This window comes from Mesocricetus auratus, unplaced genomic scaffold (assembly GCF_017639785.1).
Source record: "Mesocricetus auratus isolate SY011 unplaced genomic scaffold, BCM_Maur_2.0 Super-Scaffold_100008, whole genome shotgun sequence".
NCBI lineage: Eukaryota > Metazoa > Chordata > Mammalia > Rodentia > Cricetidae > Mesocricetus > Mesocricetus auratus.
In genome coordinates this window covers 73,015,380-73,041,256 of record NW_024429192.1, presented here as the reverse complement: position 1 = coordinate 73,041,256, position 25,877 = coordinate 73,015,380, and the positions used below count along the sequence as shown (strand labels likewise).

At 50.0% G+C, this 25,877-nt stretch overlaps 2 protein-coding genes across 13 annotated transcripts; one reads left to right on the top strand and one right to left on the bottom strand.

Annotated features, from left to right (window-relative positions):
- The first annotated feature begins 10,468 nt into the window (after positions 1–10,468).
- On the top strand, positions 10,469–14,473 carry Slc7a4 (solute carrier family 7 member 4). 3 transcript variants are annotated; one of them, XM_013118743.3, is made up of 5 exons: positions 10,469–10,829; positions 11,471–12,493; positions 12,831–13,471; positions 13,769–13,877; positions 13,980–14,473. In XM_013118743.3, exons 2-5 carry the CDS (start codon positions 11,512–11,514, stop codon positions 14,153–14,155), a joined length of 1,908 nt encoding a protein of 635 aa, XP_012974197.1. In that variant the 5' UTR covers positions 10,469–10,829; positions 11,471–11,511; the 3' UTR covers positions 14,156–14,473. The 3 variants fall into 3 exon arrangements, with proteins under 3 accessions (XP_012974197.1, XP_005077654.2, XP_012974196.1); XM_005077597.4 differs by lacking the exon at positions 10,469–10,829 and adding an exon at positions 10,842–11,028; XM_013118742.3 differs by lacking the exon at positions 10,469–10,829 and adding an exon at positions 11,082–11,362.
- A 988-nt stretch (positions 14,474–15,461) lies between these two features.
- P2rx6 (purinergic receptor P2X 6) lies at positions 15,462–25,809 on the bottom strand. Of its 10 annotated transcripts, none has more exons than XM_013118744.3 (12): positions 24,999–25,226; positions 24,305–24,455; positions 22,070–22,141; positions 19,699–19,774; positions 19,426–19,519; positions 19,273–19,353; positions 19,037–19,192; positions 18,856–18,965; positions 16,988–17,081; positions 16,843–16,908; positions 16,614–16,691; positions 15,462–16,514 (listed from the first exon to the last, which is right to left on the bottom strand). In XM_013118744.3, exons 1-12 carry the CDS (start codon positions 25,136–25,138, stop codon positions 16,343–16,345), a joined length of 1,290 nt encoding a protein of 429 aa, XP_012974198.1. In that variant the 5' UTR covers positions 25,139–25,226; the 3' UTR covers positions 15,462–16,342. The 10 variants fall into 10 exon arrangements, with proteins under 10 accessions (XP_012974198.1, XP_040607083.1, XP_040607084.1 ...); XM_040751149.1 differs by having other exon boundaries at positions 25,077–25,224; XM_040751150.1 differs by having other exon boundaries at positions 19,051–19,192; positions 25,077–25,215.
- Between the last annotated feature and the right edge of the window lie 68 nt (positions 25,810–25,877).

Sequence of the window (25,877 nt, the reverse complement as noted above, 5' to 3'; positions counted from 1 at the left end):
GTAGATATTCCTTCATAGAGGAGGGGTAAGAAGGGTCGCTGGACCCTCACTGAGTCTCCAGCCTCTCCTCTGAGTCAGAGGTATAAAATTCTGGCATGGCTGCATGTGACCTTGTGATGCGAAGGAAGAGCCAGAGTGCATAGGCTGGGGGGACTGAGGAGAGAGGGGTCACCTTGTGCAGTTACAGAGAAGCCGTCATAGGCACTGGGAGAAGATATTACAGTGTAGCTGCTTTCAGGGCACCCAAACTCCTGTTGGGAGCCCTTCATCCATGTGTATGTAAGCCCAATACACCCCTGGTGCCCCAGGGTGAACTTTGATGGTTTGTCATGGGGATTCTTTCTTTAAGGTTTGCTTTTTTATTTTATGTATATGAGTGATCTACTTGCACAGCTGCACACCAGAAGAAGGCATCAGATCCCACTATAGATGGATGTGAGCCATCTTGTGGTTGCTGGGAATTGAACTCAAGACATCTGGAAAAGCAGTCAGTAACCACTGAGCCATCTCTCCCACCCTGTCGTGAGGATCTTCTGAGGAATAGACATCGCTTATCCCCCAAGAAGAAAAACTTCTCACAGCATCTGGTGAATTTATTTGCTGTTAGTATTATGCCGCATGGTGTAAAGAAAGATAACCAGTGAGTGAAATGAAACGTAGAAGGGTATAAAAATGCGAACAATTTAATAAGCAAGGATTCGTGTGTGTCGATTTAGATGGCTGGATGCTTCCAGAAAGGAAAAGAAAGCTAGAAAGCGTATGCAAGCTATGAAGGTCTGAGTGAGTTGTTGAAGTTTGTAAAAGATGAGACTTTAAGATCCTGTGTGTGGCCACGTGATGGTGGCACACACCTTTAATCCCAGCTCTTGGGAGGTAGAGTCAGGAAGATCTCTGTGAGTTCAAAGCCAACCTGGTCTACAAACTGAGTTCCAGCACAGCTAGGGCTACACAGAGAACCCTGTCTCGAAAACTCCCACCCATCCCCAAGACAAAGAAAAGAAAAGAGAAGAAAAAAGACAAAGAAAATGAAAGGTCAGAGGAGAGTTCCTTTCAAGCCCGAGTGATTCTTGAGAAGCTTCTCAGTGGCCTTGACAGAAAAAGCAAATGATGAATTATGGCCACTTACATGGTAATAAACACCCAGCAGGTATTATAACCAAACGTAACATGACTGATTTTTTTAACAATCCAAAAAATCACACTGCTCAGTTATTAGACTTAAATCCACATGGGATATTATTTAGACACATTTCTCAGTAATGATTTCTGTTTTGTGACAGGGTCTCACTGTGTAGTCCCAGGCTAGCCTCAAGCTCACAAATATCTGTTTGCCTCTGCCTCCCAGTGCTGGGATTAGAGGTGTCCGTCATCTTATTGATAGAAGAATGATGCTTTGTCTCACTTCAGCGCCTGTCCACGGCAAAGGACCGGCCCATTTAAAAAAATTAATCAGTGGATTTTGACATACCCTGTGTGCTGGCTTCTCCTGCCTAGAACTTAGAAAGCTAACACTCTTACCTTCTCTTCCCCCTCACATCTCTTCCTAGATACCAGTCAGTGACTTCCTTTTTTTTTACCTACATCTTACAGATGGGCTCATGTTGGTAGGCTCTCTGGAGGAGTAGCCCCAAACTGTCACATCCAACACCCTAGACTCAGCTGAGAGAAGCCAGATGGGTCATTGTCCCAGTCCCACAATGGTAGTCCGAGTTACCTCTTCAGAGGGAGGGGGATAACATCAACAGAAGTTAGAAAATGGCTAAGCAGTTTAGGTTACAAAGAGCCCAAAGAAAATTGGCAGCCTCATCCCTGCCAGAGACCAAACATGAATAATCAGCAAAGGATCAGTGAGATAAAACTCTGATCAAGAAAATAGAATCTCTGGCCTGGATGAAAACGTCACACTCCACTTGAGCCAGGTGAGCCGACTGGCCAAAGGACCATCCCTGAGAAGGCAGCTCACCTTAAGCCAGTGTCTCACTTATAAGAAAGAGTAAGTCACCCCTACCAGAGACTTCAAAAAACCAATATCCACTGGCAAAGTTTGAAAACAAGAAACATAATAAAGAGGAGATAATTGTGAGACACTTTAAAATAAGAAGTAAAAGGTAGTTAGTCCATGGAGGACTCGTTTGTGTCCATTGGCCAATCTCATCAGATGGTGATGGTGGGAACTCAATGTATTCCCAGTCATCCGCTAAGCTGGAAGTACAGATGGGAACCATGCTGGCCCCAGCCGCTTGCTGCCAGGGCTGCTTCTGGCCCACCCTATCTACAAAAGGAATTGCCTTGCTGAGCTGCTTCTGCTCTGTGTGTTTCTCTGTGGGACACTGTTCGGTTAACGTCACCACATCCCTTTATACCAGTCAGACTAAGGAGGGAGCTCCAGACCGCTCATTGAATCTTCGTTTTGATTTTTTTGCTTTGTCTTGTTTCAATTTTGAGACATTGTTTTATATGGTGTATGTACTGGTTTCTAGAGAAGACTAAAGAATTTTTCCAGCCATATGCCTCTAATATATTAGAAATAAGTTCAGAGTTGCAGTGGAAAGGACCAGCATTCCAATTGCACAATCTCAACATGGCTAAACTTTACTCTAGATCAAGAGGGCAAGCTGCTCATAAAAGCGGAAGGGCGCACATACTGGGGCAGGAGTATCCTTGGTTTTTATTCTGTTGTGGTGACTGTGCTTGCCTGCAGCTGGGGTCTGCCTGACTGTCTTAGGTGATTGGTTAGCAGTAAGGAGATGAACCCGTAAGGTGGCTGCACTCAGGCCAACTAGTCCTGTGAATGGGGGCCCCAAGCTCAGTGTAAGCAAAAGTTGGGCCATTTTGTATAAAGGTTTTATAAGGTTCAGAAGATAAAGGCTTGAATTCCTCTTCAGAAGCAAGGGTTTTACAATGCTTGACAGAAAAGACTAGTATTTAATGTTTCTTATGGTCTCATCTGCAGCAAGAAGATTGCACAGGGAGTGTTAATGAAGGCGGCCCATCAATCATTCCAAAGGTCAGTCTTGCCTACTCTCATCAGCCTTGTCTCTTAGATTCCATTTCCCCCCCATTGCTTCTCCCTGCATAGCAGAGGAGTCACATATACCAAGTGTGACAGTGGGAAGGACCCTGAGTCTAACATTCCTCCTGAGTTACTGGATGTATTGCATCTGGGTTAAAAGTAAACTCAGAATAAGCACACCATTACTGGTGTGGTATCCCCGAGTGCTTTCTATACTATGGAGTATACATGTGCTCTTACAACATAAACTATAAAGATGCTCTGATCTGTTCCTCCTGTCCCCCATCATCTGGACCCTCTTGTCTTTTCCTCTTTCCAGCAAGCATTGATTAAGTAGCATCTCTCAGCAGCATCCTTGTCTGTTTAGTTGCTTTTGGGAGATAGGGTGATAAGTCTAATGGGGATGCTTAGGCAGGACTTCAGTCCTCACATCCCAGTCACTGCTTCCCTAGCCACAGACACAAGACACATGTCCTAGAGAGGCTGCTGAAGTGGTGGGATCCATTTGTTTGCTTTTGGGTTTTTTTTTTAAGACAAGATCTCACTATATATAGCTCTGGCTGCCTGGAACTTGCTCTGTAGACCAGGATAGCCTCAACTCACAGAGATCCTCCTGCCTCTGCCCCCTCCATGCTGGTTTTAAAGTCATGTACCATCACAACTGACTGTGGGATCCTTTTTAAGACCCAAAATCAAGTCTCAAGCTGGCCACGGTGATAGAATGCATAGTCCTAGTCATTGGGAGGTGTGGGCTAGAGAATCGAGAGTTCAAGGCCTGGAGGAGTTATATTAAAAAGTTCAAGACCAGGGACTGGAGAGATGGTTCAGAGGTTAAGAGCACTGACTGCTCTTCCAAAGGACCCAGGTTCAATTCCCAGCACCCACATAGCAGCTCACACTGCCTGTATCTCCAAGCTCTGACACCCCCACATAAATACACATGCAGGCAAAACACCAATACATATAAAAATAAAAGAATAAGTAAATAAAAAATAGCAGAATGTCAAAAATTCAAGACCAGCCAGAGATACAAGAGATCCTATTTGGGAAAAAAAAAAGCAAAAAAACAGAAAACAGGATTTCTCTCAAGATATCCTAAGGAAGCAAGACGTTGCTTGTTAATGAGGCATGGAAGATTGAGATAACCAAGAAAAACTCCTCAAAGACTTGGCGTCTTTGAACAAAGGGACGCGTTAAATTCCAGTGGGTTGTTGCCTTGGACCAGTCTAACAAGCTACTCAGCTGGTGAAGAACACTGCTCGCAGCCCTGGTCACAAAGCCAAGGTTTCAAGACAAGGAGTGACCCTGGAGGAGAGGTCCCCCCACCAATGAAGTACACAAGACTGGTGTAATTGTTGTAAGACAGATTAGTAGGAAAAAGGCATATAAAATGATACTAATTTATGTGATAATAGGACTCTTTAAACGAAAGAAGACCCCCTAAGGGGCAGATGTTTATTTATTCCTTTTGATTAAAAAAAAAAAGAAAATTGTGAAGAAGCAACTGAACTACGAAGTGACTGGTTCTCTCTCTTTTCTATGGGGTCTAGGCACCAAATCAGACTGTCAAGCCTACAGAGCAAGTGCTTTTTTACCCAGTGAACCATCTCAATGCACTGGTTTTTGTTTTGGGACAGAATCTCCTGTATCCCAGACTTCCCGGACATTAGTGTGCTCACTTTGTAGTCAGGGGTGAGCTGGAACCTCTCATCCTCTTGCTTCCAATTCCCAAGCTCTGTGATCACAGGCGTGCTCTGTTATCTCCAGTTCATGCTGTGGTGAAGACCGGACCCAAGGCCTCCTCTATCTTGGCAAGCACTCTGCAGTCTGCCCTCTTTGGTCATCTTAAATTCCTTAAAATGTAGTGTGTATGTGCATGCGTGCATGTGTGTGTGTGTGTGTGTGAGAGAGAGAGACAGAGACAGAGAGAGAGAGAGAGAGAGAGAGAGAGAGAGAGAGAGAGAGAGAGCATACATGTGCATGTGTGTGTGTGTGTGTGTCCTCCAAAGCCAGATGCAGGTGTTGGAATTATAGGCCGTTGTGGGCTTCCTGACACGGGTGCTGGGAATCAAACATGGTCCTTTAAGAGAGCAGCAAATGCTGCTAACCACTGGACCATGTCTTTAGCTCTCCTTTTTAATGATTTTTTGTCTGTCTGTCTGTCTTTGTTTTGTGACGGGGTTTCTTTATGTAACAGCTCTGTCTGTCCTGGAACTCTCTCTGTAGATCAGGCTGACCTTGAACTCCCAGAGATCGGCCTGCCTCTGCCTCCCATGGACTGGCAGTAAAGGCATGGGGCACAGGCTAGCTAAGTCTTTATGCTTCCTCAGTGCTGAGTGGCACAAAAGCCTTTTATCAGCAAAATAATAAAAACCTCCACATGGATACTTATAAAAGCATTATTCATAATTTCTGAAACTTGGAATCAACAAAAGATATTTTTGAGCAGGCAGCTAAATAGATGAACTATCAAGTCACAAAGACATAGAAGAATCATAAATATATAATACTCAGTCAAAAAAACTAATCTAAAAGGCTCAATATTGTGTAATTGTTTTTCTTTTTAAATTTTTATTTTCTTTTAAATGTTTTGAGTTGCCAAGCAGTGGTTGCTCATGCATTTAATCCCAGAACTCAGGAGGCCGAGGCAGGCAGATTATAGGCATTTTGGACAGATTGGGTGGGACAGTTATTCTGGCACTTGGGAGTCGCAGAATGCTAAGTGTTACACAGCTCGGATAGAAATGTATCCTGGAGCTCGGGAGCCAAGGATTACCACAGGTTGCAGTAAGTTTAGCTGCTTACAACCCTGCCTCAGGGAAAGGCTTCCCAGTGTATTGGCTCTGCTCCACCAGGAGAGGGTCTTCCAGCTGGGAATGTTTGCCCAGTGTAGCAGTTTTGCAGGAGAAGGTTTCCCAGGAGAGCGGAGAGCCGAGGTAACAACTCCACTCTGCCAGGGGAAGGTTTCCCAGGCAAAAGTGTTACAGGCCTGCAGGCTCTGCTCTGCCCAGGGTCCTCTCTGCAAAAGAAGCTCTTCACCCAAAGTTCATCCAAGGAGTTTATTGGGAGAGAAGAATCCAGGAGAGTGGCTGCCCTCTGCCAGAGTGACAGAGGACAGCTGGGTAGCACGAACAGCCACAAACTAAACAGACACAGGGTTTATATAGGGCTTCCAGGGTGGGGATTGGTCAGATTTCAATGTTGAGCTCAGATTGGCTAGAGCTCCTGATCAAGGATTGGTTAGTTTTCTGCACAGGGTTAGGGTTAGATTTGGCTCTGGTTTTAAGGCCAAAGTATGTTTCTTTCACTGGTCTTTTTTAGCCTTTTGACTCTAATTTTAGGGCCAGGGTGTATTTCTTTCACTGGCTCTGATTCCAGGGACAAAGTGTGTTTCTTTGGCACTGGTTTCAGGGTCAGGGTACATTGCTTTGGTTCTGGTTGCAGGGCCAAAACGTGTTTCTTTGGCTCTGCTCATGGTGTGTTTCTTTGGCTAGCCCCCTTTCCCTACACAGATCTTTGAGTTTGAGGCCAGCCTGGTCTACAGAATGAGTTCTAGGAAAGCCAAGGATACACACAAAAACTCTGTCTCAAACAAACAAATAAACAAACAAACAAACAAATAAATAAAATATGTTAACGCTAGAGGTGTGCATGTGAGTGCAGGACCTGAGGAGGCCAGAAGAGGGCATCAGATCCCTTGGAACTGGAGAAACATGCCCTGGAGCACCACGCACCTGAGTACTGCGAACTGAACTGGGATCCTCTACAAAAGTAGCACACATTCTTCACACTGAACAAGTTCTCTATCCCGGGTACCTATTTTCAACTATTTGCCAGTCTAAGAAAGGAATAGCTAGCCAGGTGATAGTGGCACACACCTTTAAGGCAGAGACAGGCGAATATATCTGTGAGTTCGAGACCAGCCTGGTCTACAAGACTTAGTTCCAGGACAGCCTCCAAAACCCAGAGAAACCCTGACTTGAAACCCCCCCAAAAAAAGAAAGAAAGGAAGAAAGAACCAGAGGTGAGCTGAGTGCGGCATTGTCCACCTGTAACCCCACCCTTCAGAAGGCTGAGGCCAGGAGGATGGTGAGTTCCGTGCCAGCCTGGGCTGTATGGTGGAGGAGACCCTGTTTTAAACATTCAATGGCTTGATGGCTCATGTCTGAAATCCCAGCACCTGGCAGGCTGAGGCAGGAAGATAAGCAAGGGTTTGATCCCGTGTTACATAGTTCCAGAAACCCGTGGGCTGCAGTGAGACCTTGTCTTACAAAACAAAAAACAAAATCATTATCATCAAAGCACTAAGGGTGTAGCTCAGTGAAAAAAGCAGTTATGAAGACAATAAAAACGCCAGTTGTTTCCACTAGGAGGAAGGGGAAATGGGCTAGCATTGAAAGGCTTCTGCATGATGCCACATCTGTGTACCAACTGCATCCCCCAGAACTCCTGGGACTTGCATGCAGCTCAGGGGGCCTAACATAAACCACGGGCCATGGATGCCATTGTCCACAGGGGGTGTTGGTTGTTGGAAATGTGCCCTTTCAGATGCCTGATATCTGCAGTGAGAAAGGCTGTGTACCTGGGGGCAGGGAGTTTCGGGAACTCACTGTACTTTCTGTCCAATATTGATGTGAACTTAAATTTTCTTTCATAATTAAAGTCTGTTTTAAAACCAACTGATCCTAAGTCTAAGGTTTGATTTTTGGATTTTTTTTTGAGACAGAATTTCTCTGTGTAGCCTAGACTATCCTGGAGCCCTCCATGTAGAAGAGGCTGGCCTTATCCCAGCACTCGGGAGGCAGAGGCAGGTGGATCTCTGTGAGTTCAAGACCAGCCTGGTCTACAGAGCGAGTTCCAGGACAGCCTCCAAAGCCACAGAGAAACCCTGTCTCGAAAAACAAAAAAAAAAAAACAAACAAACAAAAAAAAAAGAGGCTGGCCTTAAACTCAGACACTTGCCTGCCTTTGCCTCCTGATTGCTGGGGTTTAAGTCATGTGCCACCAGGTCTGGATTGATTTCTGGATTTTTTATTCTAGTCAGTTAATGTCTCTGCTATCCATATGTTAATACTCATCTTAATTATTGTTACTTTGAAATCAGTTTAAAAATCCGCAACTCGCCGGGCGTTGGTGGCACACGCCTTTAATCCCAGCACTCGGGAGGCAGAGGCAGGCGGATCTCTGTGAGTTCGAGGCCAGCCTGGTCTACAGAGCGAGTTCCAGGACAGCCTCCAAAGCCACAGAGAAACCCTGTCTCGGAAAAACAACAACAACAAAAAAAATCCGCAACTCAGGGGCTGGAGATCTGGCTCAGTAGTTAAGAACACTTCGTTGCTCTTATGGAGGACTGAGGTTAGGTTCCCAGCATTCACATGGTGACTCCAGTTCCAAAGGACCCAATGACCTCTACTGTCCCCTGCAGGCATGCGGGTGTTGCACATGCATACATACATTATGCAGGCAAAACACTCGTGCATATAGACATAGAATATATAAATCTTTTTAAAAACAAAATAAAAATCAGGAACTTAGCCAGATGTGGCGGTGCATACCTTTAATTCCAGCACTCAGAAATGTAGGCAAATCGTTTGATTCCAAGGCCAACTTGTTCTGTATAACAAGTTCGAGGCCAACCAGAGCTAAATTGTGAGACCCTGCCTCTAAGCCAATAAATATTAGAAACTGGGACTGGAGAGATGGCACCATGGTTAAGAGTACTTGCTGTGTCGGGTGTTGGTGGTGCACGCCTTTAATCCCAGCACTCGGGAGGCAGAAGCAGGCGGATCTCTGTGAGGTCCAGGCCAGCCTGGTCTACAGAGTGAGTTCCAGGACAGCCTCCAAAACAATACAGAAAAACCCTGTCTCGAAAAACCAGTTTGCCACGAGGCCAAACTGATCTATATAGTGTGTTCCACGTCAGCCTGGACTACAAAGTGAGACTCTGGCTACCCCACACCCTCACATACACGTTAAACAAGAAAGAAAGGAAAATGGGCAAGAAAGAAAGTTAGACTTTTTTTGTGCTGGCATCAAACTCAGAGCCTTGTTTGTGCTAGACAAACACTCCACAAACAGCTACATTATCTGACTCACATAAATTAGGAATTGTGACTCCTCCAATTCTGTTATTTCCCAAGGGTGTTTTGTCTATTCTGTGTCTTTTATCATCTTATATTTGTTTGGGGATCTGTCTGGCAAGTTTGCAGAGTGGAGAGTTAGCATTTTAACAGGGACTGCATTGAACATACTGAGCATCTGGGGGTGTCTTATCTCAGCAATACAAAACCTTGCAGCTGGGCTGCGGATGCATCTTGAGAACCATGTAGGAGATCCTGGGTTTGATTTGTAGCACCACTAAAAAGGAAAAATAATGTTCCAGTCTGTTATCATGGTATATATTTCCCCATCCATCAACACCGATAAACTTCAACATTTGCGAGTGTGAACATACAGATTGTTAGTAGTATATATAGTAATTCTATCATCATCACATATAATCAAGTATATATTATATAGTTGTGTGTTTATTATATACTAAATATATTAGATATGTATTATAGATTAAACATAAAGTTCTGGGAGAAACAGGTGCCTGCTTTGGTTTTGTCTGGCTTGGTTGGGCTGGGTTATTGACTGTCAACAATCAATACCTTATCACATCAGCTTCCTCACAATATATATATATATACATATATATACACGCTCTCACTGTATATACATACTTTCATTATATAAATATATGCTCTATACACACACACACATACAGAAAGATTGAGAGGCTTTCATTATATAAAATATGCTATCTACACACACATATATATGTATGTATAATATATATATATATATATATATATATAGAGAGAGAGAGAGAGAGAGAGAGGTCCCTTGCCCCAGCTAGTTTCAGTCTCCTGCACGCCAGCATTACAGACATGAGCCACCAAGCCTAGCTAGCATTTTTACTTTTGAGGTTAGAAGAACAGAAAGAAAAAGACTCCTCAGAGGTAAGCGTGAATGAACTAGAGGGGACTCTGGCGATATTATGCCAGAGCTGGCTCAGGCACCTTCATGATATGAATGCTGGTGGGAGGTACAGATTACACTTGGCCATCACTGACACTGGAGTCCCTTGAGAATTCCAAGGCCTGTCAGGTGCTCTGAGGCTGTCTTTGACATTTGAGGGCACCCTGGCTGCAGAGTTGCAAGCTGTCTTATGAAGCCAGTTGCTGTCTTTTTAAGGGACACTATCAGACAATGGCTCTCCAAATTCTGCCAATGAACAGAACACTCCCCAAAGACTGTTCTCTCTTGCCTATTGTGTAAGACAGTTCCTGCCAACCCACTGAGGTTGGGAGATTGCCAAGGCCACTCGGCCAGGCCCCTGTCTTCATCTCACTGTGCTGGACGTTTGCTATCCCCAAATGACTCAGTCGGTAGTGGGGGCCTGGATGACGTCCAATTGGCTGGAGTAATTGTGTTGGGTGGGAGAGATCGAGGAGCTCTCTGCTGCAGTGCCGCAGGGTGGGCTCCGGCCCCAACCTGGACCCACTGAAGGGGTTTAGCAGGTGGTGGAGCAGGCATCCTCACCAGTCGAAAGGGCAGAGTGAGCCCTGGGACTGTCAGCTGTGGTCTACTCGTTAAGAGGGTTATACTGATATGTAATGCGGTGCGGAGCCCTGTGCAGAACGCCACAGGGGATGAATTGTGAGGCTCCGGTTTTTCCTGTGCCTGGGAGCCAGGGGCGGGCCCTGCACGCAGGCGTTGTAAGCTAGCGGGGCAGGCGCAGTGCACACGGTGGCGGCGGCGGCGACAGCAGGTGGGTCGCAGCGGGTCTAGCGGGAAGGCTGCTGTGGGGATGTAAATGCACGCGAAGGCTTGAATGTCTGGGGGCCAGGGATATAGCAGAGGCAGCCAGCCCAGAAGCTGTGTCTGGAACGCATATGGCGAGGGGAGGCGCCCCACAGCTTCCACATCCGGGGCTCAGGGCCCTTGCAGCCCTGGCCTCCTGGCCTCAGGTGAGCTGATCCTCCAACCTGTTAGAAGGGGGTGATCGCGTTTCTCTGAGGCCAGGTGTCCCTTTGGCCACTCCTGTTCCGGGTCCTGGCAGCCTGGCCCTGCTCCACGGGAAGCCTCCCATTCCTCCCTGCTCGTGGAGCCTGTTCCAAGCCTGGCTAATGTTCTTAAGCAACCTCCCACTCACCCTCTGAAGCACCTGCAGGTTTTGCAGGTCCGCTCCAGGTCCGCACCGCCCTGCCGCTTCCACTGCCCTGAAGGCTGACAGGAAGGACCTCCACGCTTTCTATTCCTCCTGCCCACAGCCCCTGACACCCATGAACCTATCCTCTAAGGGTAGGTCCATGCTGTAGCTGTCCTGGGTTCCTACGGAGAGGAGAGAACTGGGTGGACAGTCTGTGAGCTAATGGAGGCTGGCTGGTTATTCCTGTTGTTTGTCCCCAGACGTTTCCAGAAGTTGGCTTTGTACTCCTCAGCCGTCTGCCATGGCCCGGGGACTGCCCAGCACCACCCGCCTGGCACGCTTCTGCCAGAAACTGAACCGTCTGAAGCCACTGGAAGAGTCTAGCATGGAGACATCACTGCGGCGCTGCCTGTCCACACTAGACTTGACCCTACTGGGTGTGGGTGGCATGGTGGGGTCTGGGCTCTATGTGCTCACAGGCACAGTGGCCAAGGACATGGCTGGCCCTGCTGTGCTCTTGTCTTTTTTGGTGGCTGCTGTAGCCTCCCTGCTGGCAGCCCTATGCTATGCAGAATTTGGAGCCCGTGTGCCCCGTACCGGCTCTGCGTACTTGTTCACCTATGTGTCCATGGGTGAAATATGGGCATTCCTCATAGGCTGGAATGTACTTCTGGAATACCTCATTGGAGGTGCTGCTGTGGCCCGTGCTTGGAGTGGCTATTTGGATGCCATCTTTAACCACAGCATTCGCAACTTTACGGAGTCTCACATGGGTGTCTGGCAGATGCCCTTCCTGGCCCATTATCCAGATTTTCTGGCCGCTGGGATTTTACTTGTAGCTTCTGCCTTTGTCTCCTGTGGAGCCCGAGTGTCTTCCTGGCTCAACCACACGTTCTCAGCCATCAGTATGATCGTCATCCTTCTCATTATCATCTTGGGTTTCATCCTGGCCCGCCCTCACAACTGGAGCGCAGAAGAGGGTGGTTTTGCGCCCTTCGGCTTCTCTGGCATCCTGGCGGGCACAGCCACCTGTTTCTATGCCTTCGTGGGCTTTGATGTTATTGCTGCCTCCAGTGAGGAGGCCAAAAACCCACGGTGGGCTGTGCCGATGGCCATTGCGATTTCCCTTGGCCTGGCCGCCAGTGCCTATATTCTGGTTTCCACCGTGCTGACCCTCATGGTGCCTTGGCACAGTCTGGACCCTGACTCGGCTCTTGCCGATGCTTTCTACAGGCGGGGCTACAGCTGGGCTGGTTTCATTGTGGCAGTCGGCTCCATCTGTGGTAAGGGACCCTTCCGGGCAGGGTGGGAGCGGACAGGGTAGTGTGCCTCCACCCAGGTCCCAGGAAAACACCCATTTCCAGAGACTTGTTGGCAGGCCCTCTCCCCTCAAATCATACACAGAATATCAGTTTGGGAGCACGTGCTGACAGGTCCTTCCCAGGCAGACTGCGAGCTCTCAAGGGGTCTAAAATGGGCTGGACCTAAACAGAAATGCCCTGCTCCTAGGTGGGAGGTTAGAAGCGAATGCCTTCAGTACACTCTTATCTCTGAGAGCCCTAGCAGCAGCCCCTGCTGGGCTTACCTGCCCTGCTGATTGTTCCCTGTGCTCTGCTGCAGCCATGAATACGGTCCTGCTCAGCAACCTCTTCTCCCTGCCTCGCATTGTCTATGCCATGGCCGCCGATGGGCTCTTCTTCCAGGTGTTTGCCCGTGTGCACCCCCGGACGCAGGTGCCTGTGGTGGGAATCCTGGTGTTTGGAGTCCTCATGGCTCTCCTGGCGCTGCTGCTGGACCTTGAGGCGCTGGTCCAGTTCCTGTCCATCGGCACTCTGCTGGCCTATACCTTTGTAGCCACCAGCATCATTGTGTTGCGTTTCCAGAAAGCTTCTCCCCCCAGCTCCCCATGCCTAGCCAGCCCTGGCCACACAGCTAAGAAGTACGACTCCTTCTCGGACCACATACAGCTAGTAGGTGCTGCACAGACCTCCGTGTCTGAGCCTGGTCAGCTGCGGCCAGCCCTGAAGCCCTTCCTGGGCTTCCTGAATGGATGCCGCCCTGGAACTGCTGTGGCCTGGGCTCTTGGCATTTTGGTAGTCTCTGCTATCTCCCTGGCGTGTGTGCTAGTCTTCGGGAACTCAGACCTGCGCCTCCCGCGGTGGGGCTATGTCCTCCTGCTGGTCGTCAGTGGTGCTGTCTTTCTGTTCAGCCTCCTGGTCCTGGGGGCTCACCAGCAGCAAAAGAAGCAAGACACTTTTCAGGTACACTCCCATCTTCCTCCCCCACCCTGTGCCTCGTCAATACTGTTACCTCTCAGACTGACCTGTTCCCTTTGCCCCAGCCTCTCACACTACCTGAGAAGGCACAAGGGCTCACGGGGCTGGGGAGGCGGGGTTATCCATTCCCACTTCCTCCAGCATTCCGCAGGGCCAGGGTACACATGGCTCCAAATCTCCAGAGATGAAGACGGGTTCTAAGGAACTCCCACACAAGTCAGGCTCTAGGCTGCTAGCATAGCTATCCTGCAGCCGAGCTCAGCCTCGCCCTTGCACCCTCAGATCCCTTTGGTGCCCCTGACTCCAGCCCTGAGCATCCTTCTCAACATTTGCCTCATGCTGAAGCTGAGCTACCTGACCTGGCTGCGCTTTATCTTCTGGCTGCTGGTTGGTGAGTGGGGCCTGGGCTTGGACGCAGCTTTTCTAAAATGGGAGGCTAAAGAGGGTGGGTGGGGTTGGGATCTGCCCCTCAGGCTCATGCCTGTTCCTACAGGACTTGTCGTGTATTTTGGCTATGGCATCTGGCACAGCAAGGAGAACCAGAGGGAGCCGTTGGAGCTGACTACTGCACACTACGTGGTGTTCCCCAGTGGCAGCCTGGAGGAAACGGTGCAAGCCGTGCAGCCTGCTGGCCAGGCCGCAGACCAGGAGTCAGCCTGTGCAGAGTAGCTGGCCAGTCTGAGGCTGACTCATAGAGGGCCCCACATTGCCCACATCCAGAGGCCAGAAGAATTGGCAGCTGCCTGCCCAAGGAAGCTTAGATTTGAAGCCTGCCCAGACTGGGCTAGGAGTGTTGTCAGTTCCCAGGAACTGAGCCTTCAGTCTTCATGGGGTAGGCCTTGTCCAGTGCTGGTGTGCGCTCGCCGCTCAATGCCTTCCTGCTTATGATCAACTCTGGATACCTGGGCAGGTGGGGCAGAGCAGGCAGGGAAGAGGCTCCAGCCCCTGGGACCCATAATAATAACTAATCAGCTAGTGTTATGACCAGCTATTGTGTACACTGCAGAGTTCTTTGTGGCACTGAGTTCTTATTTATGTGAAGAGCCAAACAACTGTCCCCAGTCCACAGCAGGGAGACAGAAGGTCTACCGAAAGTATCTCTGGGAAGGGAAGCTACATGCATATTGTGAAGGGGGCATTGACAAGACAAGGACACAGTCCTCACATGTCCTCTATAAGGGTTTCTGTGTGCACATGTGTGCATGTGTCTGCATGTGCATGTGTGTGCTTGCATGCATGTGTGTGCATGTGCGAGTGTGTGTACGTGTGTGTGTGTGTGTGTGTGTGTGTGTGTGTGTGTGTGTGTGTGTGTGTATGTTAGCGGTGCTTGATGTGGAAGCCAGGACCTTGAGATTGTTAGGCAAGGGTACCACTAGTGACCAATACTCCAGATCCATGACATGTCTGCTAGCAGGGTATATATCACAACCTGAACTCAAAGGAGGTAACTCATAAAGGTGTCAGCGTCTCTTGATTTCATGGGCTCCCTGGGGATCAAAGCATGTGCCCAAGGACTGCCAAGGGTCATTGAAATGCATGGAACACAGGTACATGCCCACAAGACTTACCCCCAGCACATTCCTTCATGTCCCACACAGTTACCCTTGGAGAATTGACCAGTTATTTCCAAATCCAGACTCCTGGACACAGCTCACTCTTTTACTGTCTCTATATACCTCAGGAGAGTTTTCAGATAAAGTCTTCGGGGTCTCTACTACTTGTTAATATCCAAGGCATCGGTGTCCATGAGAGGTGGGCTTGGAATAGAGTGGTACACTTGAGTGTGCATGGGTGCACAGGTACTTGGGCCTGCATCCACTGCCTTCCAGCCCACTAGGCGGCTGTGAGGCAACCGTTCAGACAGGGAGGAAGACCTATGTCTGCTCTGCACCCGCCCTGGGGTTCCTGCGGGTGGCTCTGTCTCAGGTAGACGTCTCCCTTTTCCCATTGCTCCCTTTAAAGACTACACAGGAAGTTGCTGGCTTTGGCAGCTTTACTTCAGCAGTGATGTCAGGGTTCTTCGAATCCCCAAGGATACTGGGTCCACGTGACCCACTTGCAGTAACCAGGCCTTCCCACCCTGTGGTTTGGAAGCCAGAACCCCGAGGGCTGAGAGGCATCAGGACTCCAAAAGCTTTTTGGAGGATCTGGAAGCCAGGTGAGCCTAGACGTTGGTGCAGCTTCAGCCTCAGCCCTGGGACTCCGTTGGTTGCTGTACGTCCATAGCAAAGCTGCCTCTCCCCTTCCAGGGGTGCATACTCCATAAACTATGCCCCACACATGGGCCAAGAAAGGGCTGTACTTCTGCAGCCCCTGTCCATGCCGTTCTTTCTATGAGCTCTGGGACATGGGGAAAGTCTCTAATGAGAGAGGGTCAAAGCCCCGCATGCGCACAGATTTAGAACCATCTATCCCTGAGGAATCTTGGCGTCTTTCATGGAGATCACACCTTGAAACTCTGGTGCACTGGAGCCAGATTTAGGACCTCAGGCAGGCAGGTGCTTCTGCATGCATTGGGGTTGCCAGGAATGTCTTGCTGTTAGGAAGTCCTATATGTGTAGCCTCTCATCTCACCTAGGCCCCTGAGAAACCTGGGGTCAGGTTAACCAGACTTGAACCGAATGGCAGAGTTTCCCAGAAGACAGAGTCCCCAGGGACCAGGCATCAATCATTTGATCATGCTGCCTTCTCCCTCAGGCTGGACCTAGGACAGAGTCTGCATGGGGAGTCTGGTGAAATCCCCCCAAGCCCTTCTCCAGTCCTGTTGGAGCTTTGTCCTTGATGTGCCCAAGCCAGAACCTATCCATTCTCATCCCTAAACTTTAACCTGCAGGGAGTGATTCAGGAATGGATAAGCTAGGGGATGACAGCCACCCAGACAAGGCCGCTGGTGTCTGGATGTCTGGATCCCAGCAGCAACAGGCGTGGGACAGGTGCAACCCACCACTGAGACACCTGGGCAGCAGGGTGCAGGTGTGAAAGCCAACTCGGTCTATGCAGTGTTGACAGTTGCCTTTGGAGCTTTTGCCTACAAAGACAATAGATTAGGGACCCTCCCAAAGTGGGGCAGAACCCAGTGTTCAGGCATTGACGTCCGCTCTGGGACACAAGCAGGCCCACTACTCACTTCTTCATACTTGGTCCTCCAGTAGAAGCGGGCTTCTCTATCCACATACAGTAGCAACAGGTCACAGAGGAAGGTGACCTGGAAGAGGACCTATCATGTTCCAGATTCCTCACCTCACCCCTCTGCCAGCCAAGCCCTCACCCAGGACACAATATGCAGGCCCAGTAGATGCCAACAGGCCCTAGCCGGTGGTTGCTGCGGCCAAAGTGAACCTCAGGTTCAGACTCACCATGCCCAGCCAAGCTGCTCCTGTGCCCAGCGTGACGGCCGTAGGGATGAGTGCAAACTTCCCTGCCTGAGAGACCCCAGCTGAGCCTCTGGGGCTGGGGCTGTCCTCCCAAACCTCCACAACCTTCCCTTACTCTGAACAGTACCTTCCCAGTGACAAGAATGTCAAAGCGGATCCCATAGAACTTGAGCAGGCTCCGAGCCTCCACGCCTGAGGGTTCCCACCAGTGACTGGCTGTTCTGGAGCAGAGAAGACAGACGCCATTGGTTTGCATGCTGCATCTCAGGCTGGATCATCCGGACTCCACCAGCCCAACCCAGAGTCCTAAGTCTTAGGCTCCCTGTAGATGTTAAGGACAGGGGAAAGCACCCCAGAACCTGAGCAGGGCCTGACCAGAGGAGGATTGCTGTCTACTGAGGTCAGGGAAGGGGCACAGGGGATGCTGAGGTCAGGGAGGGGCACAGGAGATGCTGAGGTCAGGGAGGGGCACAGGAGATGCTGAGGTCAGGGAGGGGCACAGGAGATGCTGAGGTCAGGGAGGGCCACAGGGGATGCTGAGGTCAGGGAGGGGCACAGGGGATGCTGAAAGAGGTACTGGAGCGGAGGGGGCAGTATGGGAGAAGGGAGGTGGGGTGGCGGGGAGGGCTGTTAGAACTCTGAAGCAGCAATTCCTTTCAGCACAGACCTGGGGAGGAAGTGAGCACAGGTGCCGGGCTCAGGAAGGCACAGTGAGCAGAAAGGAAGGTGCCAGCAGAAGCCTAAGCCATACGGTTACAAGAGGTGGGGAGCCAAGCACAGTGAGTTGTATCAAAGGGCATTGTCCTTGGGCCTCATGGCCCCATGTGCACATCTGCTACTATGTGTAATAAAATGATATTAAGTGGCAGGAGGAGCCCAAGATTCTACTTGGAGAAACTGAAATCATGGCAATACTTGCAATTTAAGATCTCTTAGTGCCTCTATGATAGGAAAATACAGATTTGGGAACATTTTTAACACAGTAGGAGAAATATAAAATGCTAGATTTAATATCCAATACCCTTTTCCTAACTTCCTTTTTCCCCCTTCCTTCCTCTTTCCTTCTCTCCTTCCTCCTTTCTTTCCTTCCTTATCTCCCTCCTCCTCCCCTTTTTCTCTCGTCTCCTTCCTTCCCTTCTCCGCCTCTCTTTCCTTTCTTCCTCCCTTCCTTTCCTCCTCCTCCTTCTTCGCTAGGCTGCCTCAGACTGGCTATAAAGCTGAGGAAGGAGGCTGGAGAGATGGCTCAGTGGTTAAGAGCACTGGCTGCTCTTCCAGAGGTTCTCAGTTCAACTCTCAGCAACACATGGTGGCTCACAACTGTCTGTAATGAGATCTGGTGCCCTCTTCAGGTGTGCAGGCATATATACAGGCAGAACAGTGGATAGATCATAAAAATAAATACATAAATAAATATTTTTTAAAAAGTCAAGGAAGACTCTGACCCCCTAATCTCCCTTTCTCTGCCCCCGAGGGCTGGGATTAGGGACTACAAGCATGTACTGTGACCACCTACCCACTGTCCAGAGTTGCCTGGGACAATGGGACAGTGGTCATGTGGAAACATTCCTTGGCAGTATTGGGAAGGATGAGTATCCAATATCTGATATTTACTTTCAAATAGTTCTGAGGCCCTGGGTCCAATCCTTAGCCTTAGTGTTGCCAGGGAAAGAAAAAGCAATGCTAGCAAACCATGGTCAGAAATATATGAATATCTGTGCCGCTAGTCTGGATTTTTAGATAAAGTCCAACAGGGAAATTAAAGATGAAAGGTGTGTCTGCTTTGGAGAAGCAGGACCATCTGGGAGGGGCTGCAGTGGGAGCCTGTACTGACAGATGAGGGAAGGTGGAGTGGAGTGGGGGATTGAGCCCTTGTACACACAGGGGGTCCTGGGGTCTGAGTATGGGGGTGCTCTGTTCTGGTGGTCCCAGGGAGCTAGGTGAAGAAAGTACCAGGCCAGGAACAGCTAGCCAGAACTATGGCAGCAAGGGCCATACCTGAAGTTGTATCCCCGCTCCTGCAGCTGGAAGGAGTACCGGGGACAGCAGTCAGAGCCCCTGGTGTCCAGGTTGCAGTCCCAGTGGATACTGATGCCCACAGCGCCACCCTGCACACAACACATTTCTGTTCCACCGGTAGATGGACTTGAGACCCTAGCCCTGAGCTGCAGGAACCTACCTCAAATGACTCACCAGCAATGCCAGGTCTTCAAAGTCCCCGCCAGTCATGGCCACGAGGTCCCCAATGCGGAACACTGGGCAGTACGGGCTGGAGTGTGGATCATAGCGACAATGCTTAAAATAGGTGCTGTCCCATGTGTCTAAGGTGTTGGTTCTAGAAAGGATAGTGATGGGGATCAGATGACCCACCAGGCATGGAGCATCTGGGCTCAACCAAGACCTGCCCAGGCTTACTTGGAGAAGTTGAACTTGCTGAAGGTTATGGTGTTTTTGATGAAAAGTGTGAAGTTCTTGGCCTGCACTAGCAGGGGCTTCCTGAGGACAGACAGTATACTGGCATCATTTTGCTTATCCTGGGGCCCACCCTGGGAGAGAAAGGAGACTTACCTGGGTACAGCTCCACTCTCCACGGGACACCAGCTCCAGATCTCACAAGTCCTGTGGGTTCCATTGAACACCACACACTGACCCGTTTTTATGCCTTGAAAACACAAAATGAGCTCCAAGGCCTCAAGTCTCCATGGGTCCTGAGGAGGGTGTGGGGCATGGGCTTGTCGGCAGAATGGGTGGTGCACAGACAAGTACAGCTTTGGGGACCACAGTATTCCCTCCCCTCCCCTTGTTCTAGCGGAGGTGCCAGAGGACAAAACCTTCGGTTACCATGGCTGTGCGTTCCTGTCTCCCCTTCAGGGCAGTCCTCATCAGCCCAGCAGTTAGCCAGAGGAACGGAAGGATGCTGAGGTAGGAGAGATTCTAGTCACAGAGATGTCTCCTCTCTGTGACTCAGCCTCACAGACCGCAAAGACACAACCCCGAGGATTCCTCCCAGGGTACCCTGAGTTGGGAAGCACAGGGAAGACACAAGCTGTAAGCTGGAGGGAAGAGTCATCAGCCTCCTGTGAGATGGTGACAAGCTGTATTCCAAGAGCAAAACGAGACTCCTGCTCTCCTGACAACTCCGCTCCTGATTGTTTGCCGGGGTCCAGCTCTTCTGTGCAACTGGTATAACAGAGCGGGGTGTGTGTGTGTGTGTGTGTGTGTGTGTGTGTGTGTGTGTGTGTGTGTGTGTGTGTGTGTGCTAGAGATCCACAGAAGGACACACTAGAGATGGTCAGTACATGATAGGTGTAGCTGTCAAAGAGCAGGGCCTAAGGTCACGGGGTCTGTACAGGGAGGAAGCCCCACACACCTACTGGTGCCAGTCTTTTCTACCAAACATGGACCTTGTGTCTACTAAGGCCAAAGAGTCATGGGGGAGCACTGTGAGGTAAAGGTAGCTTTGAGCTTCGGAACCCTTATGGGGGTTCAGCTCATGAGGGACTCCAGGCCACACCACGGAAGCAAGAGTGACTGAAGGACTGAAAAGCCAGGACTTAGTGAAGGGTGGAACTATGATTGGTAGCAGAGGTCAGAGGACAGCCACTTTCTCTGCTTTGCTGTGTCTGCCTATGTCCCCAGCTCCTTCAACCAGACTCCATGGTGAGCTGTAAGTACCTCTCCCGGCAGCCCAAATGATGAAACAGGGGGTCTTTACCATGCTCCCATTCTGGCTACCTTCTACTCATGCATCAAGTCCAACTTGTTAGCAGACTCAGAGGGTCCACGAGATCTTGGGCTGTCCCTTTCGTGGCCCAGCCCTAATCTATTCTCCAGCCACACCAAGTAGCAGGTATCCCCAGAGACACCTCAGCCTAATCTTCATACAGCCTGGGCCTCTGCCCATGAAGTTCCCTCTGCCTTGGCATCCTGTTGCAGCCACACTGACTCAGATCAACAGCTCCTTTAAGATTTGGTCCATGTACTTCCCCAAGTCTCCTCACTGCAGCCTCTGCCTCATGGGCATCATGGAACCTTGACAACCTTAGCTGCAACTTGAGGTACAGGGAGCTGGAGTTCTGCCAGCCCAGCACAGGCGCTGACCCAGATTGGGGGGTGAGGAGAGGGGCTCACGAAAGTTTTGCAGAGGAATGTGGCACCCTATTAAGTATGTGCTTGGAGGGCCAGGACACCAATCTTCCAAGAAGAGCTGGCAGGAACTCTGGCTATCTGGTCATCAGATCTGGTGAGTTACTTCCAGTCATGGGAGGTTCACGGACGAGCCAGAAGCCCCAGACAAGGAAACAGGATAACCGTGTGTTTTCTAAGAAGTGGACCTGTAGGTGTGGTGAAATTTTAGAGTTGTCTACATGTTAAACCCGGATGTAACATTCTCCAAGCATTGGGATGTGGGCTATTGTCTGGGTTCCCAAAGGGACAATTATCCTTTGGATAGGGGTCATCCATGGGGAGGTAATGTCTCCTGAAACTGTAATGTGACAAATACCAGAACCTGGAGCCCAGCTGAGCAAAGGTTGGACTTGGGTGTGATGCATATATGTGGACGGGGTCATAACTGTTCGCACAAACGCCATGGTTGGTGAGAACTAGTGCGCTCTTTGAAAGACTGTCTGGAATATTCCCAAATGGAAACGGTGAGATTGGGGGGGGGTGCATGCCTTTCTGCATGGGAAACAGATAAGAATGAGGCAGAGGACTCAAACATGAACACAGCTGGGCTGAAAAACACCCGGAGATCATAAATGACCTGAAAGCAAAAGCAGAAGTGTGCTAGCTTGTCCCCCAGATGGAAGCTAACTCACAGACAAGGAAGGTGCTCTCCCAGCTTGCCCCTGCTGCTAATGCCCACCTTGGTGTGTGCCCGGTTGGAAGCCAGAGGCAGGGCCAGCATGGGAAAGAGACTGCAAGACTGGAAACTCTCTCCACTCAGAGGTCTGGTGCTGTAACCCACACTTGGGGTACCTTTGGGCAAGTGGCTGAAACTCGTGGAGCCCCAACCACCTGTTGGATGGGAATGATAGTCTTTCTGGTGGACAACAGATGTAAAGACGCCATTAAATGGTTTCTAGAGAGATTGGCCCATTGCCTGGCGCAGATATATCAAGCACAGACTGAGTCTTGAGCCACGTGTGAAGGAGAAAGCAGGCAAGACTGTGAGAGAAGCAGGGGTGTTAGAGGCTCTGAAGAGACTTACCTCTGGGCATCTACCCTGGACTTGAGCTGGTGTCACGAGGAAATTGGTCACCAGGAAGAACACATTCTCTCCCTAGAAGGCAAGGCTGGAGGTTGGCCTTGGCTGAACTCCAGCAGCTGAGGGGCTAGAAGCTGAAGTCTGTTTTGTTTGCTTTCTGTTGCTGTCAGTGCTGGGAATGGAACTTGAGATCTCAGGCATGCTAGTGCTCTACTGCTGAGGTAGGAGCTCAGCCTGGTAGCCTGGATTTCGTGGGACTGCTTCTCAGCCCTATCTAGTTACCAAGTTTGTGCTACAGAAAGTGGTGACCAGCAAGGCAGGCAAAGGGTTTGTGGCCTTTCCTGAGACCAGGGAAGTGTCATGCCTCTATCCATAACGTTCATACAAGTTTCATTTCAAATTCTCATGTACTTAGCCAAAAATTTCAAGAACCCCCTGAAGCTAGATATTGAAGCTAGAAAGTGGGGACAGTGGAGGACATTGATCACAGTCCTAACAGTCTGGCAAGGGAGTGCTTGCACAGAAAGCTAGCGCCACCTGGAGCCAAAAAATGGTCGAGCCGGTCGAGCCGACATAGCTACCTTTGAGTCACCCCTCACTTACTATGCTTATAGGTAACCGCAATTACTGACTAGCTCACAGAACTAATTTGGAATGAAATTGGCCCATTGTTGGTGCAATAGGTGAGGTATACAGACATTTGTTTATGTCTCCTCGGGAAATGTGGCACAGCTGCTGGCTATTGAACTCATATCGGCTAGGTGGAGGGAGAAGGGAAGATGAGAATTGTGGGTGAGAGGAGCTAGATTGTACCCTGACAGGCAAAGATAGGAAAAGGGGCCATGCATCAACCACAAGATGACAAACTCCCAGATTCTTCCTCACCACACCTATCCAAGATGAAGACCTGGTGAGCTTACGGTTTTTCCTGCCAGAAGGGATCGCCTCTGGATGAATGGTCTAGACCAGTCAGCACTGGTCCTGAACATTTCTCAGCTTGTATGAACCTATGGGCCTGTCAGCTCCCTATTTTGAGTTGAGCATCCAAAATTCAGGAGCAGGGGCCCATCTTACACCACCACAAACAATTAAGGCCAGCAACCCTCCAAGGGAGAATAGACTTCGGTTTCTGGATCCCCTTTCCTGTGCTGGAAGCCTGTGTGTGGTGTTTGCCCGCTCACTTTTAATAACACTTATCTGCTGTGACTGTGATTTACTTCATGCCTTTTAATTCTTTTGCTGAGCAGTTTTATTTAATTATTTAACATGTATAAAGTATATGTGCTGTTTGTGTGCCTGGTGCCTCAGAGGCCAGAAGAGGGCACTCGAACTCTCCTGGAACTGGAGTGACAGAAAGTTGTGATGATCAGAACCCATAGCCTCTGCAAGAGCAGCCAGTGCTCTTAACCTCTGAGCCACTGCTCCAACCCTGCCTTTTACATTTTTCACCAATGGAGAAACTGAACCTGATCCAAGATCCCTAAATGGTAACAAGGGGACTTCAGAAAGTTCAAACCCACCGGGCAGTGGTGTACGCCTTTAATTCCAGCACCCAGGAGGCAGAGGCAGGCAAATCTCTGTGATTTCGAGACCAGCTTGGTCTACAAGAGCTAGTTCCAGGACAGTTTCCAAAGCCACAGAGAAACCCTGTCTTAAAAACAAAAACAAAACAAAAAAACAAGTTCAAACCCTGAACTCGGTGCCCTACCTTTCCCTTCCAAAGCATAAATCCTATGTCCAAGATATTTCAGTCCTTTGCAGGAGTATCTTTGTGTAGGTGGTGAGTGGGTGGATGTTTTTATCTTTGTGTGGGAGGTGGGTAGGTGGGGTGGTTTTATCTTTGTGTGGGTGGTGGGTAAGTGGGGTGGTTTATCTTTGTGTGGGTGGTGAGTGGGTAGGTGTTTTTATCTTGGTGTGGGTGGTGAGTGGGTGGGGTGGTTTATCTTGGTGTGGGTGGGGTTTTTTTCTTGATGGTCTTAGGAATTGAACCCAGGAAGCTGTGTGCGCCAGGCAAGTACTCTGCCACTAAGCTATATTTCTAACCTTCCTTTTAAAAGGAAGTTCCATGGGCACCGGCTTCCCGGCTTAGGAAGTCATTTGCTCAGATTGACTCAGCAGTTTCCTGAGAGGCCCTTGCCCTTTCCCAAGCCTTTCCCCCACCCTCTGCACCACAGGTATCCTGTCTCTCATGCACAGCCGCTATGAGGCAGGTCTCCTGTCACAGCACTGGGGACCTACCTGTGGTGGCTTCACAAAGTCAGCCACATCCCATATTCGGTCCTCTAGTTCCTTAATCTGGGTTACAGAAACCCCTTTGAGTTTAGTGATGACAGAAATCTGGGGGTCCAAGTCCCATTCCTGGTAACCTTTTTTGGCCAAGAGAGCCCACCTAGGTAGAAGGTGATGGATGGACAGTGTAATGTTACAAGGCCTATAACACTAGGCTGTCTTGGTATACTTCAGAGACCCCCAGATCAGCACCGAGGGCCGAGCAGGTGGAGCCCTCAGATGGAGCTGTCCATCTGGTCACTTTTCACATGCCAATGCCTCCCATACACTCTGCACACCCAGCTCAGCCCTTTAAGTCACTTCAGACATCCAGCTAGCGGTCCCTTTGGGAGCCTTAGTGTTCCATTGCTCACACAGGCCAAGAATTACCACCTCCCCGCCCCACCAGGGTGTCTCTGGGCAGGAGTACTGCAGACACACACAGAGACCAGAGACCAAGATGATGCTGGGAACAATGTCCCTCATGTGTGCACATGGCTTCTGCTGTCTTCTAAATGGATTAAAATCCCTCCTACCAGCCACCTCTCACCACCCCCATTCCCACTCACCCACCAGCTGGAATTCTAAAAAGCCCATTTCTAGCCCTCCACCAGCAAGGCCAACAGCAGCCTCTGCAGCTAGCCTGGCAAAGGGCTGCTCTTACCCTATCACGTAGGCCACCACTCCTAGCTGCAGCAGCCTCTGAGAGACGCCCACCCGGCAGTTTCTAGTCATCACGTACTTCTCTGTCTTGTAATCCAGAAACCCCCAGCCCACAAGTGCTGCCACGGCAGCAGAAGCCATGTTCCCAGTTCCTGCTGGCCGCTAGTGCATGAGTCAGCAGGCAGCTTTAGCTGAACTGCAGCAGGCAGAACAGCCGTGCATGGATCCAGGCCAGTGTTAAAGGGACATCTCCATTCGGCAGGATCTGGCTCCTGGCTCAGTCCCAAACTCCAGCTGATCTAGGCCTCCCATCCCACCTGGAGTCCCTGGGTTGGACCCTATGCATACAGAGAGGAGTAGTCCTGTCCCTGCCCATCCACTCCACTTCTTTATAGGGTGGGCTGTGACCAACGTGGGGTAACAGAAGCTCAGAGAGGCTCTGAGCTCAAACTGGCATATTCCAAAGTGCAACAGGGCAAGTCAGGTTTGGGATGTCCCCGCCGGTGCAGTAGCACAGCAAAGACTAGATCTTGAGAGGAAGCTAAGACCCTCGGGCAGGGACATTACTGTTGTGGCTCTAGAGAAAAACTTTTGCTAGACTCTACAGGGTCCTTACTTAGGTCTTCCTTAGAGTCTCCTCCTGCACAAGCTCTAGAGTCAGACCAGAAAAGTCCATGAAAAGAACAGGGAGGAGGTGACCATACCCCCCACGCCCCTCCCACCCCCCACATCCCTCCCACCCTCCTCTGCTTGGCGGTTGTGCCCTAGTCTGCCCTGGTGAAGAGCATACCAAGGTCGTGGCGCTGCGGCAGCCACAAACAACACCCGGTTCCCGGGGAGATCTCTGGGTGGGAGGGGAGCATCATTACTGGCCCCAGGG

What these genes read in the sequence shown, in the direction of transcription:
- Slc7a4 (XM_005077597.4), top strand. Translation starts at nt 10,893, where the DNA reads ATGTCTGGGGGCCAGGGATATAGCAGAGGCAGCCAGCCCAGAAGCTGT. An exon ending in AGAAGCAAGACACTTTTCAG is followed by an intron (nt 13,472 to 13,768) that starts GTACACTCCCAT and finishes TTGCACCCTCAG; the next exon opens with ATCCCTTTGGTGCCCCTGAC. An exon ending in TATCTTCTGGCTGCTGGTTG is followed by an intron (nt 13,878 to 13,979) that starts GTGAGTGGGGCC and finishes CTGTTCCTACAG; the next exon opens with GACTTGTCGTGTATTTTGGC.
- P2rx6 (XM_013118744.3), bottom strand. Translation starts at nt 25,138, where the DNA reads ATGGCTTCTGCTGCCGTGGCAGCACTTGTGGGCTGGGGGTTTCTGGAT. An exon ending in TTGCTGGTGAGTCATTTGAG is followed by an intron (nt 18,966 to 19,036) that starts GTAGGTTCCTGC and finishes TGTTGTGTGCAG; the next exon opens with GGTGGCGCTGTGGGCATCAG. An exon ending in GAGCAGCTTGGCTGGGCATG is followed by an intron (nt 16,692 to 16,842) that starts GTGAGTCTGAAC and finishes GTCCTCTTCCAG; the next exon opens with GTCACCTTCCTCTGTGACCT.